This window comes from Gymnoscopelus braueri (genome assembly GCF_963280865.1).
Source record: "Gymnoscopelus braueri genome assembly, chromosome: 4".
In the NCBI taxonomy this organism is placed as follows: Eukaryota; Metazoa; Chordata; class Actinopteri; order Myctophiformes; family Myctophidae; genus Gymnoscopelus; species Gymnoscopelus braueri.
The window spans coordinates 17,114,613-17,132,063 of NC_137605.1; the positions used below are offsets into that span (position 1 = coordinate 17,114,613).

The 17,451-nt window shown below is 41.8% G+C and overlaps 1 protein-coding gene across 4 annotated transcripts in view; it reads left to right on the forward strand.

The window, feature by feature from the left end:
• osbpl3b (oxysterol binding protein-like 3b) overlaps window positions 1-17,451 on the forward strand; it is a 96,260-nt gene that overhangs the window by 54,621 nt on the left and 24,188 nt on the right. For 3 of the 4 annotated variants that reach the window (XM_080427384.1, XM_080427386.1, XM_080427385.1), the window contains 6 exons: window positions 7,080-7,247; window positions 7,934-8,057; window positions 9,724-9,827; window positions 11,804-11,842; window positions 13,367-13,459; window positions 15,315-15,474. In XM_080427384.1, coding sequence (XP_080283510.1) covers window positions 7,080-7,247; window positions 7,934-8,057; window positions 9,724-9,827; window positions 11,804-11,842; window positions 13,367-13,459; window positions 15,315-15,474 — 688 coding nt within the window. The remainder of the gene's footprint in view (window positions 1-7,079; window positions 7,248-7,933; window positions 8,058-9,723; window positions 9,828-11,803; window positions 11,843-13,366; window positions 13,460-15,314; window positions 15,475-17,451) is intronic. The other variant, XM_080427387.1, reaches the window with a different exon arrangement.

Here is a 17,451-nt window from a genome sequence, read left to right on the forward strand (position 1 = left end):
TTTAGAGAAAGTGATGCTGATTTTAGTCCAAATCCAGCACTAACTAATTTCAGTGAAATCTCCCTGTCAACTTTGGAACGCACTGTTGCACTTTCCAAATCTTCCACCTGCCCCTCTGACTGCATGCCCACCTGGTTTTTAAAAGCTACATTTCAGACAGTTGGTCCAGATCTTTTATCTATTGTAAATGGCTCACTCACTTCTGGTATTTTCCCCTCCTATTTTAAACATGCCACCGTCTACCCCCTTTTAAAAAAGCCTTCTCTAGACCCTTCTATATTAAGTAATTTTAGACCCATCTCCAAGCTGCCTTTTTTATCAAAGATTTTAGAAAAAGTTGTCTCCACACAACTTATTTCACTTATGAAAAATAACCATATCTTTGAAGCCTTTCAATCTGGTTTCCGTGCCCAACACAGCACGGAGACTGCCTTAGTTAAAGTCACAAATGACTTGTTGCTTGCAGCCGACAAAGGCCTGTACTCCATTTTAATTCTCCTGGACCTTAGTTCGGCATTTGACACAGTGGACCATGGTGTTCTTATCAGCCGTCTGAAAACCAATGTTGGTATCAGTGAAGTGGCTCTGGACTGGCTATGCTCCTACCTAGCAAACAGGTCATTTTCTGTTTCACTAGGTGATGCCTCCTCCTCTTCTTCCCCTCTGTTTTGCGGAGTTCCCCAAGGTTCGATCCTTGGTCCCATTTTATTTATTATATATATGGTACCCTTGGGTCAAATTATGCATAAACATAAAATATCTTTCCACTGCTATGCAGACGACACTCAATGGTATGTCCCCGTAAAACCTGGCTACACTGATGTCGCATGCATTGAGTCCTGTTTCAATGACATCAAACAATGGATGTCAAAAACTTCCTTCAATTAAATGAATCAAAATCAGAAGTAATTATATTCACCCCCTGCTGCCCCAACACAGATATTGTTGATAACCTCACTTCAAGTCTCGGTTCTCTCCAATGCTGTTAAAAAGAAGGCCCGTAACCTGGGTGTCATGTTTGACCCAGAGCTGTCTTTTGACATCCAGGTAACAACAGTAGTTCAGTCCTGCTTTGTCCAGCTGAGACAATTAGCAAAGGTCAGGCCTTTCCTTACAACTGCAGACCTAGAAAAGGTCATTCACGCTTTTATTTCCTCCAGACTTGACTATTGCAATGCACTTTATTCAGGGATCAGTAAGAAAAATATTCATAGATTGCAACTGATACAAAATTCAGCTGCTAGGCTCCTGACCCGCACAACGAGAGGTGACCACATTACACCAGTCCTTGCGGCCCTTCATTGGTTACCTGTGAGTTTTAGAATTGATTTTAAGATTTTACTGCTTGTTTTTAAGGCCCTAAATGGTCAGGCTCCTGTGTATATATGTGATCTTATAACTCCTTATAGGCCAGGCCGCTGCCTGAGATCATCCAGCAGGGCCTTGTTGACTGTACCAAAGACTTGTCTTGTCACAAAGGGCGACCAGGCTTTTGCCGTTCGGGCCCCTCGGCTGTGGAACTCATTGCCTGGGAACCTCAGGCAGGCAAACTCAGTGTCCTCTTTTAAATCTCTTCTAAAAACTCACCTCTATTGCACAGCTTTTTCTTAGAGTATGAACTGTTGTACTATTTATGCAATTTAATGTCTGATTTGTACATTTGTAAAATTTAACTGTTGTTATTGTAAAGCACTTTGTAACTTGTTTTTGAAAGGCGCTATATAAATAAAGTTATTATTATTATTATTTTAATAATTACCTCATATTGGGGAATAGTATTACATTTATCCTAGTACACTTATTCCCAGGCTCAATTGTAAGGAACAGTATTTTATCCATCTTTCTTAGGTTTTAAAATGGCAACAGGCTTCTACAATACACACAGGTTCTAAAATACTGTGTTGCTGGCAATGGTAGTATATTTTGCCATGCACCGATCAGTAGCGAGTCGCTCCCAATGTCATAGTTTTTTATGAAAATAAAGGCTTTCTAGATTTCTTCTTATTGTACCACTTACAAACCCCATGGTGTTCTTTAAAGGACCATACTGCCATCAATGCATGCCATTGGCCGCGTTTCCCAAAGAGATTCGTAGAGATGCTGCGTTGAGCATCTGCGCAGGTTCTACGACGGGTCTTACGTGTGTCCACACAGTCTGCGCAGTACCATAGCAGCCACGTAGATTTCAGGTCATGCGCAGCCTACGCAGCTTGCGTAAGAGCCTGGGACCCGGCGAAACCTACGCTCTACCCTCATTAGTAGCAGCTGGTTGTGCCCAACATGCTATCGGTTCCCACGTCCACGGCGTTACGTGTCTGCTAAAACTACATTCGGGAGACAGAATGGCGTATCCTACTCTCCTCCCACTCCTGGGAGAGGCGTAGCCCTGCAGTGCTGTCCTACGAAGCAGTTTGTTACGAGCGCCCTGGGGCGGTAGTAACACCCATCGTAGCGAAATAGATCTATGAAAAGACCGACCGACCACACACACACACACACACACACACACACACCCCCACACACACCCCCACACACACACACAAACACACACATTTAATTTATATATATATATATATATATATATATATATATATATATATATATATATATATGTGTATATGTATATGTATATGTATATATATATATATATATATATATATATATATATATATATATACATATACATATACACACACACACACACACACACACACACACACACACACACACACACACACACACACACACACACACACACACACAGGGCGGGCGGCTCCGCTGCTTCTAGCCCTGGTTCAGAGCGTTAGTGGGTACAGCCACACATGTCCGTAAAGCGTCCGTCAAGTTGCCGTACGGACGCCGGAAGTCCCATCCACTCCCATGTTAAGTTTAAAACCGGAAGTACCGTTCCGTTTTTTTTTTTTAACATGGGAGTGGATGGGACTTCTGGCGTCCGTACGGCAACTTGACGGACGCTTTACGGACATGTGTGACTGTACCCAGAGAGTTCACTAACGCTCTATGCATGAACCCGAAGTTTACAAATTGTACTCTCACGGATGATCCGATCGTCTGATAAAAATATTAAGCATATGCCAAGTTAACTAAAGGTATATAAATGATGCTGAGCTAAACATGTTTCCTTAATTTCGAAGTTTTATAGTTAAACGTTATGATTAAAGTCCCCAGTTCCTCTCACAAAGTGACAGCTCTTGCGCTCGCCATGTTTATGAACGGTTAAAAAAACTTTTTAAAATAGCAGATCTACAAGCTCACAACGCCTCACAAGCTTGTAGATTTGCTTTTTTCAAAAGATTTTAATACATATTAAATTTGGGAAATGGGACATTCTGCATTCCTTTACTTTTGGTATTTTAAGTATATTTAATTTACTTGCATAATGGGGACACTTTAGTGTTTTATTTACCTTGCAGATGTCACCTCACCGCTGTTTAATTCATAAATATATTATTCAAAAGTTGTATTTGGAGTGGACTGCTTCAGGACATCTGACAGTTGGCTCTGGTATTTTTATGATCCATTTCACTTTTGCAAAGGGTGTTTAAACTGCTGTGTAGCGTAGGACAGCACTACGTAGTTTACGTAGGCTTTACGTAGACTTCGTCCAGGAGGTGTTCACGTGCATGCTGTCTCGCGAATGTAGTTTTAGCACACACGTAATGAGAACCTACGACGATGGTGCCTCCTGAAGCCAGTTTAGATGGCACGTTGGGCACACACAGCTGCTACTAACGAAGACAGTGCGTGGCGGGGTTGCTACTGCGCAGGTGCGTGGAGGTTCTTACGCAGCTTCTAGGCTGCGCAGGAGCTCAAATTCGTTTGGGAAACCCGGCCCTTGTCTATTCCAACGCATTCTCACTCCCAAGACGGGAAACGGGTGACGGCTTGGGACATGAGTTACGATTCTGTCCCTATCGGGCACTGTCCATATCTCGAACGGCGCCGAGTCAGCTGAAGTTTTAGACTCTGTCGCTTTGACTGTTTTTTAGTGGAGCCGTCACCCTTTTACGTCTTGGGTTTGAAAACGACACTTCCGCATTCCTGGAGTGTGGAAGTGCCTGGGACGGCACCAGGGTACACCCCCTTCCAGTCAAACGTTTGACATTTGGTCACATTTGTCCCAAGAAGTCACTATAGGCCGTTCGGGGAGTGAGAGTGTGTCAATGTCAATGTCAATGTATTGTACATAAACATAGACTATTTTTGACATCCGGTCAGAGGATGCAACTTACTGATTATGGCACTAGCGACATAAATTCAGCAGTGGTAGTGATTTCGCAAAAGGTTTGGTTCTGTACGTACCTGTGCTTTGAAGCCACAGTTCATTTTACCCCCCCGGAACATTAAGGGGTAAATAATTTATAACATAAAATATATTTTTTAAACATTTATATGAAACATAATGAAAATATGAAAATAAAATAACGCTGCTTGCTGTTCAAGGTACCCCTAATTATAATCTATAATTATTCATGGAGTGAATTGGGACTAGATCACCATACTGTAGGCGGGAAGAGGTGACTGCATGGGTGGCTGCGTTGTGAAGAGGAAGTAGGATTGTGACAGGAATGGGAAAACGGCAAACTCCTACTGCTTGGTCCCCAGCCGTAAACAACATGTAAAAACTGTTTGGAACAATGATGGCATCGTTTACAATGGCTGCTTTTCCTGTACCAACTGGGACCTCTTTCATAGCCTGGACTTAGAAAAGGCAACAGATAACATTATAGATGATATTATTTTTTGTAAAGATAATGGATAAATAATTAAAATATCTCAAATTTATTTCGACGATCTATGGCACAAGGTGGTGCAAAGTTTAAGTGCCTGTTGCAAGTACGTTGGGAGCATGTCCAATTCCAAATATGCTAGATGGTGGATAATGTGGGTGCAAAGTAAGGCGCAATGTGCAGAGAGGGGTTGTATTTAATCTTGTTTTGGGGGTAACATCGATTAACCAATCAAATCAGCCAATCAAGCCCTAAATAGGGCTCCCTCGTAAAAAAAAAAAAGATCTGGCACCTGTACAGAACATCTCCCATTCCCTTTAAGGGCCAGGTGCACCTTGCATATTGCTATTTAAATGACTGATTCAGCAAGTTGGAGGAGATGTGGACCGTTTTCTTCTGAGGAAACGGATCTGATCTTGCACAAAGCGAAAGTGCGTGGGCTGCATCTACAGGAGCAGCAGGGATCCACCGAAGCAGAGGTGCAACAGACACAGGAAGAGGTAGCGCGAGTGTGTCCTCGTCCTCTGGCGTCACCAGAACGGCCGCCCAATGCCGGAAGTGACGTAATGATGTCAGGGGATGGGGGGAAAACAAAAGTAACCAGCTGAAGGGATTAGCTCACCGATTGTTTTGTTCCTATGCAGATATTAAGGCATTATCACAACTAGAAAGTAGAAAGTCTATCTAAATATTTTGAGAAGCTGAATGACCTTTATGTCCACTCTCTCACTACCACTCATTGTAAACCACCCATCGTAAACCCCAGTTCAGTGTTAATGGAACTCTCTCAGAACATAGAACCTTGAGCACAGGAGCCCTGCAGGGTTGTGCCAGTCAATTTAACCATACACAAGAGATCTATCTGACTACTATTCAGAGATACAACGTATTGTAAAATGATGTTACAACCGCCTTGTCTTGAATGCTAACAATAGTACTTTGGTGTTTGACTACCAGGGGAGTTGGTGTCAGGGTGGAAAATCACGCTCTCTGACCTGATTGAATGTTAATGAAAGTTTTATTAAAAAGAAGAAAAGATAATGCATGCATGCATTCATATCAGGAAGAACCAATCTGTGTCAGAGCAGGATGGAAAGTCAAGAATACCATTCGACACAGCTCGTCTTTAACCTCATTAGACTCCACGCCCCCAGCTAAAGACTGGAATCAATTAAGTCAAAAGTTGATGCCTAGCAACAACAAAAAAAGATTAGATTATATAATTGGCTCTTGGCAGTCCAAATCCAAAAGCGAGAGAATTCTATTCTTCGGATAAGGAGTTTTGACTTTCAGCCTCCTACTTTCACCTCCTCCTCCTCCTCACACTGCCTGCTTGTATTTTCATAATAATTTTGTCCCATTTAGTTGTTTTGGGGCTGTTTGTCAGTACACTGGCACATACTGTACATGAAATATGTCCTCTCCATTTAACCCATCCTAACTATTGGGAGCAGTAGTGCTTTAATACAGCACCTCTGGAGCAGTTAGGGGTTAAGTATTTTGCACAGGGACACTTGGACGTAGACCGGTGACCTTCTGATTGCCGGACAACCTCTCTACCCACTCCCTTTAACTAAAGGGATTTGTCGAATTGTTGAATTTCCAGAAAACACCTTGACAAACAGAAAAACAAACACATCAATAAAAGCAAAAGATCTGCACAAATCCCTTTAATTAAAGGGATCCCTTTAATTTAAGGGATTTGAGATCTTTTGCTTTTATTGATATGTTTGTTTTTCTGTTTGTCTAGGTGTTTTTAATTATGAATCTTGCATGTTTTTATTGAATAACATTATTGTATGTTTTTTATATTTGGCATGTTTTTCTTTGATGACTGCAGCATGTGTGAAAGGCCAAGCTATATTTTCCACGTAGTGGGACAATAAAGTTTATTTTGAATCTTAATTCTTATACTATGTACCTTGAGTTGTAGACAATGGGCTGAACATGCCAGAGCAGCAGTATGGTCCTTTAACTGTTTACATGCATTTTGAGTTGACAAGGGAATTATTAGTAATCATATGTAAATGAACTCTGATGGTGTGGACTTATACATTGTTTATTGAAGTCCTTAGGGTTATTTACTATTGTCTCTTTTCATTACTGCAATAAGCACTTCCATTGTCTGTGACCTTTTGAGTGACCTTCTTTGTGTGTGTGTGTGTGTGTGTGTGTGTGTGTGTGTGTGTGTGTGTGTGTGTGTGTGTGTGTGTGTGTGTGTGTGTGTGTGTGTGTGTGTGTGTGTGTGTGTGTGTGTGTGTGTGTGTGTGTGTTGACCTTGTGTTTCTTCATGTATACATAGTATTCATAGCATATTTTTCCTTTTAGATCAAGTCTCAGGAGCTGTTTGATGAATGGGTGTCCCAGCTGCGTCACCACAGACTGTATCGGCAGAATGAGATGGCTGTATATCCTTCTGACAAGCCCTACTACTACACCCCCCACTACACTGCACCAGGCTCTCCTACCGTGGCGGACAGCACCTCCATGAGGAAGGTAAAAACCTGAGAAAATAAGGATTTCAGCCACATTGTGCAACTTGGATGATCTCTTTATTAGATAATTTCAGCACGTGTCCTTCATTAGAGTCAGGTCAGTTTATGCTTATCCAGATTGCAATCACATTGGTTTAATCAGGTCTAAACACATATTTAATAATAACCTTTTAACCACATTCCTACTGTAGGAGGTTTGAAATGGGAATCAAATCTGATTTATAAAACAGCCAACAGTGTGTGTAGACAGCCGGTCCTAAAGATTGCATTTGTTAAGAAAATTGGAGTAGCTTGAAAGCCAGAACATAACCTCAAAGCCATGACTGTCAGTCATACAGTAGGCGTTGAGGTCATGTTCTGCTTTTTTCTCCACTTCAAGTACACCCTTTACAATAGTTGTCAGGTATTAGAAATGTGAAGACAGTTGATGGCTCGTTTGTTTATTTCACTGGTCCGATTGGACAATAACAGCTAACTTGTCCGTCTAAAATATTCACTTGTCCCGGACATTAAGCGGACAAGCGTTCATGTCGATGGTTATGTTGTTTACTTTAGTCTTTTACTGACATGTTCATCTTCTATCTACGTTATCTTCTAAGGTCAGACCTTTGCTGGCATTTCCCTGTAAGAGGCAGAGATGGGCTGTTATTGAATTGACCTTCTTGGTGTGTTTCCCGTTGATTGCAGCGCATGTCTCTCGCCAGGCAGCCATCTGTTCACGGCGCGGGAACCTTCCCCGGGTGCTGCAGCAGTCAGGCTAAGGTAGCCGCCTGGCTGCAGTCCTCTGATGACATGGACAAATGCTCCGAAGGTGAGAGGCATTCCGCCACTCCTGACCTGTGGAGGTTCAAGGTTTAGATTATATTTTAGACAGGAGAAAGTCTTGCAAGGCACTGGCCGCCGGCCAACATCGAAATGGGGCTGTCGCGATTAAGTGGCTCGATGCACTCTGCTCACATACCAGTGATTTGTAGAGCCCTGTAGAGACCTTCAGTCTCGAGGGGCATGAAACCCCAGGCTGATTTTGTAGTTTGTTTTTCTAGTTCAAGTTAAAAACTACAGCAGCTTAAAACATGGCAGACCAGTAAGCAACACAGCTGCACCAAACAAATTAATAATTTCATAAGTTTGTCCAGAGCCATGTGCAAGCATGACAGACAGTATTGACTAACATACCCATTATTAATGTGATTAGCTGCAGCTGTGTTGCTTACATCACTCTGTACTATCGTACTATTGTGCTAGTGTTCTGCAATCTGACATGTTTTGACCCTGCTGTAGTTTTTAATCTGAAGTGGAAAACAAACTACAAAATCAGCCAAGGATTTCATGCCTCTTAAAGTTTACTTATGGTTCTTGCTACTGCTTCTATTGTGCTACATTTGTACAGTACCATTCTCATAGAATGCAACATAAATCTCAATACATGCCCTATTTTGAGCATGTCATTGTAGGCATTTTCATGTAAAATAAAGAATACATACATTTTAAAACATTAAAAACATTTCAAAAACAGCAAAATCTTTAGATCCACAAGCATGCATTGTGAGCCTGTAGATCGGTTATTATCGCAATTTTTTGCTAAAGTACAGTATATAGTGCTTAAGTGGTTAAATGGAAGAAAACACAACTGAAACCAAGGCGGAAGACCACAATCTATGTTTGAAGGGTCCAGTAATGGGCCTGCTGTTGAAATGTTTATGCATGTGTGCTTTATTGGAGCCATTCAGTGGAAAGATACAGTGCATCAAAGGGAGAGAGATGGTGAAATGCTACACAGATCAAAAGCCACTAGCTGGCCAGGCCGACAGGGTGCCCTTGAGATTTCCTGCTTACACTGCATACTCTTTGAAGTCCATCGACTGCAAATAAAATGGTTCAAGGTGTCTTATGTCATAGTCATAACATACAGTACAGTACGTAGACACAGCATCGGCCGCCGTTGCAATACGTCAACATCACCGCCATATTGGTCCGGGCGACTTGCCAACTCTACTACAAGAAAGTTCCCTGAGTGGTGTGCAGTTATAACTACAGTACTACTGATGATGCCTGTTGGGTACGATGCCAGTGAACGCATGCCCCTCGGTTAGGCACTACCCGTTGTACCCGTTGTCAGAGTACAGTACTTAGCGCAGTACCCATTATCATTGTACACGGAGGTCAATATAATATAATTGCTTTATCTATCTTCTGTATGTAAGATCAAGTATTTTGTTTTGAAAACCCACATTTTTAATTTAACAAAGTATCCTGTAACATAACATAACTATGTGCCTGGCATTTGTAAAAACCAAACCGCTTGGCAATTGCTTGAAAATTCACGAGTTGTGATTATTAAGAGACCTCAATAGACAGAAGTAGTGTCATAGTACTGACAAGGTGCAGCTGCGTTGACACATCGCTCCAATGCTCAATCTTCTCACAGGGACACAATAACTTATTGAATTGTATTGGCTGTCTGTCCGTCTCCACAGACCTGTCAGCATGTGAGTCCTACCTGATGGACCTCACCCATCTGCTGCAGAGCATGGAGGTCCTTCATCGCACCTACTCTGCTCCTTCTATCCAGGCCTTACAGGTCAGTCTCACCCCCTGATTGCCATCTCCTAGCCCGCTGGGGGGGGGGGGGGGGTCCATGCCTCTGCTTTCATATCCCCCCTGTGGTCATTCTGGTCAGACATGCATTTCCTTTTGTGAAATATGACTGTCTGATAAGTTTGATATTTATGTTTGATGATATCACAATTCAAACAATCTTATAAAAAAATGTATGTTAACCACATTAACCCCAATCTGGGAACCCATAGGCAAAAAAAAGGAAAACATTTTTTTTCCACTTTGGATCTGTTCTTGAGAGATTACATTAACCCTAGTAGTCATTACACAAAATGTGTCCCCATTTTGTTAAGATTTTCTAAATTAGTAGCCGTTTTTTCTTTGTGTTTATTAACTATATATGGAGTACTATAGAACTATTCATGCAGATCGGTGCAGTTATAGCTAAAAACGTGAATCGGCCTGTTATAGCGCCACCATGAGGCTGATTTGAAAGTTTTCAAGTGGCATTTCTTCCTGGGCCAAGTCGTAATCTACGTTAAAAAAAAACACGTAAAGCGCATGCTGCGTTCATGATTCGAGGCATTTTGTTGAAAATGAACCAATCCTGCAAACTTTGGAAGCCAATCTTAGCCAATCAGGATGGAATATGGAAAATCGGACAGATCTGTGTTGATCACATGACTATAGACATATTGTGTACCGATTTGCATGTTGTTTGGACAAAATCTGTAGGAGTAATATAAAAAAAATTGTTTTGCAAAAGTCGGCCTGACAGGCTGATCTGAAAAATGTGGGGCAGAGGTTCTGCTGTGGCATCCAGGGAGTGTGTGTGCGCAGTTTCACAGCGACCGGGCCAACGGTGGCGTAGATTAGCTGCTCGCAGACAGAAGGACGGACACACACACGGACGGACACACGGACGGACGGACAGTGGGCAAAACATACTCTCTCGCCATGCCTTTCGGCCTGGCGGAGACAATTATCAATATAATTTAACATCAGTCAGTTTCACAGCTGTTTGAATTTGAATTGATGAGAGAAACTATACATATAGTTTAATGTGTCTTAGCTGACCAGGTCAAAGCAATTAAGTTTGGCCAATCATGTTACTGATGGGGTGAGAGGGACTACAAGCCTGTGTGGTTTATACAGCCATGTGACATTAGCAAGGGAATATGCTGGCTGACTTCGAAGAGTGAAGATGTTATCTGTTGGTATTTTTTTTGACCAATTTTCTGGACTGTGCTTTATTGTTCATATTGTTCACAAATGTTTTCTTCTTACTCCTTCAGATTCTGTCCAAAAAACACGCAAATCGGTACACAGTATCTCTATAGTCATGTGATCAAGATGGATGTGTCCGATATTTCATATTCCATCCTACTTGCCTAACATTGCCTTACAAAGTTTGCAGGATAGGTCTGTTTTGAACAAAATTCCTCAAATCATGAACGCAGTGTGCGATTTCCGTGAAATATTGTACGCACATTCCCACTAGGCCGAGGAAGAAATGCCCCCCTTTTCACATTGGCCTGTTGTAGCGCCACCAGCAGGTCTAATTTAGCAAACCACATTTTTGGAACAAAATCATGAATGCAGTGTCCGATTGCTGTGAAAAGCCTAAGAAGAAATGGAACCCTTTTCACATTGGCCTATTATAGCGCCACCAGGAGGCCACAATAACCTACCTGACCTGGCAGAGACTTGTGCTCTGAGCACTTTTTCTAGTTTTGAATCAGTTCTAACCAAAACTTATATTCCCTCAAGTTTTCCTCGTGACATAATGTACACGTATACGTATCCCCAGAACATATGCTTTCAACACGTACAATTTAATGTTGTGGTCACCATCATCATCGGTGTAAAGAAAAGTGTGTGTGTGTGTGTGTGTGTGTGTGTGTGTGTGTGTGTGTGTGTGTGTGTGTGTGTGTGTGTGTGTGTGTGTGTGTGTGTGTGTGTGTGTGTGTGTGTGTGTGTGTGGGTGGGGGGAGACAGGTCTCACTGCCCAGAATGCCATACCAGGAAAAAAGGAGGGTAAGACTATATATTAAGGTCGGGTCTATAATGCATTATAATCACATTTATATTGCATAATAATGCACTTATAAGGCCGATGTATATTCGTGTCTTGTCACGACTCCTGTTTGATTCCTTCTTGGAACTTATTTTCTCCTCGTCACTCTTTCTTTTCTTCGCCCACTTTGCAGTGTATGCAGTGGTGGGCAAAGGTAGAATAGGACGCTTTTTCTCCCAATTGTCTGCCATTCTTTCTCTATAGTACCACCGCAATGAATACACACTGAGTGAGAGCAGTAAAAGTTTGTTTTCGCACGCATCCAACGCCCCCAGTGTTGCCAGGTCTGCTTATTATAAGCTACCTTGGCCTTATTTTTCTGTAAAGTTGCTTGTAAATAACGGTAGTTGTGTTTGTGAGCTTGTAGATCGGTTATTCTCAAATAGCCGACTTACATAGGTTAAAAGTGGTCATGTGGCTTATAACCGCTTCTTTTGGGCTTGTTTTCATAGACCTGGTTACTTAGTCCTATCGCAAAATCTGGCAACGACCAGCTTCCGTTTCTTCTTCCTTGGTTCAAAACAAGTGGTTTTAGCCAGCTCATTGGTGCAAGAACCACCCGCCCCCGGGGCTAAAATGATTGACAGACCAGTGTAACCAATCCGACCGAGAGACTTCCTGATTGGTTAGTATTTCCACGGCGCGGAAATTTTTTGACCAATCACAAAGATAATGGGCGAATTTTGGAGGCAGACTGTGGCCTCTAGAGGCATCACAGAAACTAGATTTTTTTTGGGGAGTATTTAACCCATTGTTAGCTGTCTGAATACATAAAAAAAATAAAAAAAGAATACATTAAAATTTTGACAAAACTACTTATAGCAGCTTTAAGTGGTTAAGAAAATGTCAGTTTGTTTTAACCAATTGAATCCTACCTACACACACACGCAACTGTATAAAAGTACCCGTCAGCCGATTGGTCGTTTGGTCACCGTCACCCACCCTGTATTACATTCACCCACATGGGGATTCAGTGTTTTGCTTAAGGACACTTCTAGGAACTGCCTGAGTCACTGGCACTCTTATGCTTGGTCACCAGCTTCCCAGCCCACACTGATTGTCACTGCTTCACACGACAGCACTGTCTATAAATTCAGACAAAAAAAGGTATTGTTTATATTGCATTGCAAATTAACCTCATACTTGGCAGTAAATCATTCCTGAGTTCTGGGTTTTGATTAGAGGTGATTTTCAGGATGAAAAGGGTTCTATACAACCTGACTTGGTCACATTAAAGGTAACAAAATACTACAGTAGATTACACTTGGCCACAAACCCCTTTCCCGTAGCAAGAATGAGGTCCTGGAAAGACAAGACAATGAAATACTGAAGATAAAAGATAAAAGTATTGATTTTCTTGTCTTTCCAGGCAGTCCCTGCTGAAAGAGAACATATCACAGACTGTCTGTCTGAGAAAGATGTCTCCATCTTAAAAGGAAACCATTCTGTCTCTTCCTCCTCCACTCTTCTCTCCTACTCACTAGGCCTCTGCGTTTGACAGCCCCAAGAAGGATAAAAGGCTTCCAAGGAAATGGCGCTCCAAGAACTACAACAAAGATGCCAAAAACACTCTCCAGGTAAACAGAGAGATACAACCAGACTTGCATAAAACCCTGGCACTGACTGGGGGATTTAACATTATATTAAATGCATCAAGAATATCTCTAACCACATGGACCCTAGCATCCCTAATGTAGGGCGAACATTTGACAAAATATATATATATATATTTTTTGTGAAGAGATTTGGTATGCAGGGAAAAAAACGAGGGGGCTTGTATAGACCCCTGGGGGACCCCGGTTTGAAGTGGTTAACATTAGATGTAATATATTGTCCAATTTTTTTTTTCATGATTCAAAAGTAGCAAAAATACTGTAGCAGATCTACAAGCTCAAATTGCGTCGCAATGCGACCCTACTTTTGTGTGACATTGTAGTATGACGAAGTAGGGCATTAATTTACAAAAAAAGTTGCAATATGGAGATACCATGGAGCCACCACTATAACCAGGTTTAAAAGAAGATCAAAGCGGGTGATAATAATAGTGAAGCAAGGCAAGGAGGCAGGTCTGACATTTTGGACATTTCTTATTGTTACTTACAAAAAAGGAATCAAACTGCAGGATGTGCATCTATTATTAATAACTCTGGTGCTGTAATGGCCCTTTCTCTCTCTCTCTCTCTCTCTCTCTCTCTCTCTCTCTCTCTCTCTCTCTCTCTCTCTCTCTCTCTCTCTCTCTCTCTCTCTCTCTCTCTCATTATGTTTATAATGCATTTGGGTCCCAATGGAAATATTGCAAGACTAGACGGTACTTGAATTTTGCTGCAGGCGGGAGCGAGTGGTCAGTAATTAACTGCATGTGGTTAGAAATGAAACCATTACGGGAATGAGCAGGAATGGTCAGAAATCCAATGGGAGCGGGCAGAAGCGAGCCTAAGAAGACAGTCCCACGCATGACCTCGCCTTTCCCACCGGCTTTCCTCCGTGGTGGAAAATAGTGCTCGGTGCTGGCACTGCATGGGAGGGGGGTGCGTTAATTAACGATTCTATCGGTACATAACTCGAACGGCACCTCCGTCATTGTAGCGTTTTTTTTGCCTAACTACTGCTGTAGTGTAGTCTCACCAAGTGGGATGAGATGAGTGGTCCGCCTCGCTGGGGGCGACAAAAACTATGCCTAAACCTAATCCCAATAAAATTATTTGCGACGCATTTTAGATAAGATAAATAAGCAGTGTCGGGAGAGGGATTCAATTCCGACGCGTTAGGATCGGAAGTTTAATGCTTAACGTTGCACGCCACGGGAGCATCTGGGATTGCTGGTGTTTTGGGAGTTATTCAATGCGGTCCGCTCATGTGAGAGGCAGTAAGTTACTACGATCCGGTGGGAAAGGCTAGTTTGTGTCCCACACAGGGCTCTAACAGGAAGTGCATTCATTTCATACAGTATGAACACATGAGGGATAGGAGTGACCTGGAAGCAATTTCTTCAATGAATAAGGGGCGTGACAGTGCCGGCCATGGGAGGGGGCATTCCTTGCTGAACTTGCGCTAAAGCTTCATTTATTTATGTTAAATTACTGCGTTGACGCCACAAAATGATTGTGAAAAGCTGGAGGATTCAGGAAAATTCTGTCCTTCAAAGTGTGGCAGCACTCAACCACATGCTCTGGTGGAGCTGCTCACTACATAACAAGGCTGGATTTGTTTGTTGCTGCGTATGAAGCATAAAATCATATGTACTCAGAGCGTTACAGTATGGATGAACCAGATAAACAAGAACTAGAATTTTCCTTATTTTTTTTACAATAAAACAGGATTTCAGGTTTCCACTGCAAATGTTTATGCAAGGTCACAAAAACACACACGCACGGTCGCACGCACATACACACAACTTTGTCTTAGGACCCTCTCTTCACTGCATTCCTGTAGGTTCCTAGCTGTATCTCCTCTGGCTCCATGCGGCTCCATGCCTCCAACCCCAACCTGTCCTCTGCTGCCCTGGGGAACGACAACCCCCATCTTGAATCCATGGACTTCTCCGTTGATGTAACCAAGCTGCAGGAAGATTTCTGCCGTGTTGCCACCAACAGTGAGTGAACCACTGGCTTTCATTTAGTTTATTGTATTCTTTAATACAATAAATCTTATCTGCTTTATACTTTGTGAATGTGTTGCACACCAAAAAGACATCTACAAGCTTACAACACATCACAATGCGACAGTTTGTGAGCTGCTATTTTCGGCACGCGACACCATAGTACGACATAGTATACATTAAGCGTTAATATGCTCCTCCTGTTGTTTTAGCAGTATTGAGGGTTTTGACCCGTGTTTTCCAGAGCCTGTCGAGAGCGAGCACTCGAGACACAGAACAGGAAGTGTAGTGTAGATTTTCACAAGTCCTCACAATAGAAGGATAGGATTCTGAGTTAGAATCCTGCCTCAAAAGCTGTGTCATCACGTCCTCGCCTCTCTCTCTCCCTTGTCCTTCCCATCTTTCTTGCCTCTGTCCGAACTCAATGACGCAGAAATGCTCTAAAATAAATAGTTAAAATGGAGTGCTTATTTTGTCAACAGGATGAGTCACCAAGGCATCTATGCAGTCACTTTTACACACTGAGGGTGGTTAAATGTGACATGCTATGTGGGGATACATTATTCAATGCAAAATAAATAAATAAGGGAAACTCACAAGCTGTCATTTCTGTGAGATTTATCAGAGTAATCGAAGACCACATACTGGCTATTTGCAAGTAAAATAGCTTGCTTGTTATTGTTTATATCCTGAAATGAAGTGACAGACGTGGAGTCACGGTAGCTGTTAATTACTGGTAGTTTGTCACAGTTGCTGCTCATTAAAATTCTGGGAATGTGCCATGTCAACATTTCCGTTGGCAGCGTTGCTAAGTGAGATGTTTTCTGCTCGTAAAGCTCAGACATCTTGGCAGAAGTATGTCTGAACGCAGCTCGCAGCTCGCAGCTCACGCAGACACATGACGGGCTGTCACGATCATGACCTTTTAGTTCAGAATTAATTGTCATTTGGAAAAAAAATTATAATAATTGTACGCTATCATTATTCATTACACAGGAAAGATATGATAAATAACTTTTAATATACAAAGCCTATTACTGAAACATACAAATAAATGACAATTACCAGTACCAATAATCAAAATAAATAATGGTACTATGGCGAAAACACGCCATATGCTTTATAATTTTATGCTTAATTTTTGATCTACAAGCCCTCGACACGTTGTGATTTTAGTGACAAAACTGTTGCCATTTTTGGCCCGAAATGCCTAAGGAGAATGGACAACTACATGGAAAAAATTATAAAGATATGACATTTCTGTTAATGTTATCCCAGCTGTTTTTATACTGATGAATGAAATTTATTCTAATGATTATACAGAAATAATTGAAATTAGCTTAAATAATTGCTATCAGGCGATTATGCAATAATTGTGACAGGCCTAGACACACACAACCTCAAACCGGCCTCCAGATTGACTCTCTGCCTTTCTTAATGTCCAAATTAGTGTGTTAATGTCCAAATTCCAGATGCCTGCGCACATCTTGAAATGAACTTTGTGATATAATGATGTCCCCATTTGAAATTCTGAGGCTTCGGATTGCTGATTGACTCGTTGCAAAGCAGTGACATGGTGCATCAGTATTGCAATTAATCAGATAACATAACGATTCGCTCTCAGGCAGTGTAGTGTGGCAGTGTGATAATTGCCATGATCAGAGGTGTAATTATCTCTCGTTGAGAGGTAGGAGGTAAAATGTCATTCCAGTCACACAGCACAAAAGAGCAAAATGACATTAGTGTAGTGGCTGAATGTCTTTTCCTTTTGAAATGTGAGGGGGATGTGTGAGGGGGGACTTGTAGCATTGTATCTTAGCATTGGAATTACTGTATATCATATATATGATATATACGTATATTATTGGAGAGCCTGTCCATTTCCCTTTAAAATGACGGCCCAATCATACTACAAAAGGAAACTTTTGTCTCTGCATTATGTCTGTCTGTCTGTCTGCCTGTCTGCCTGTC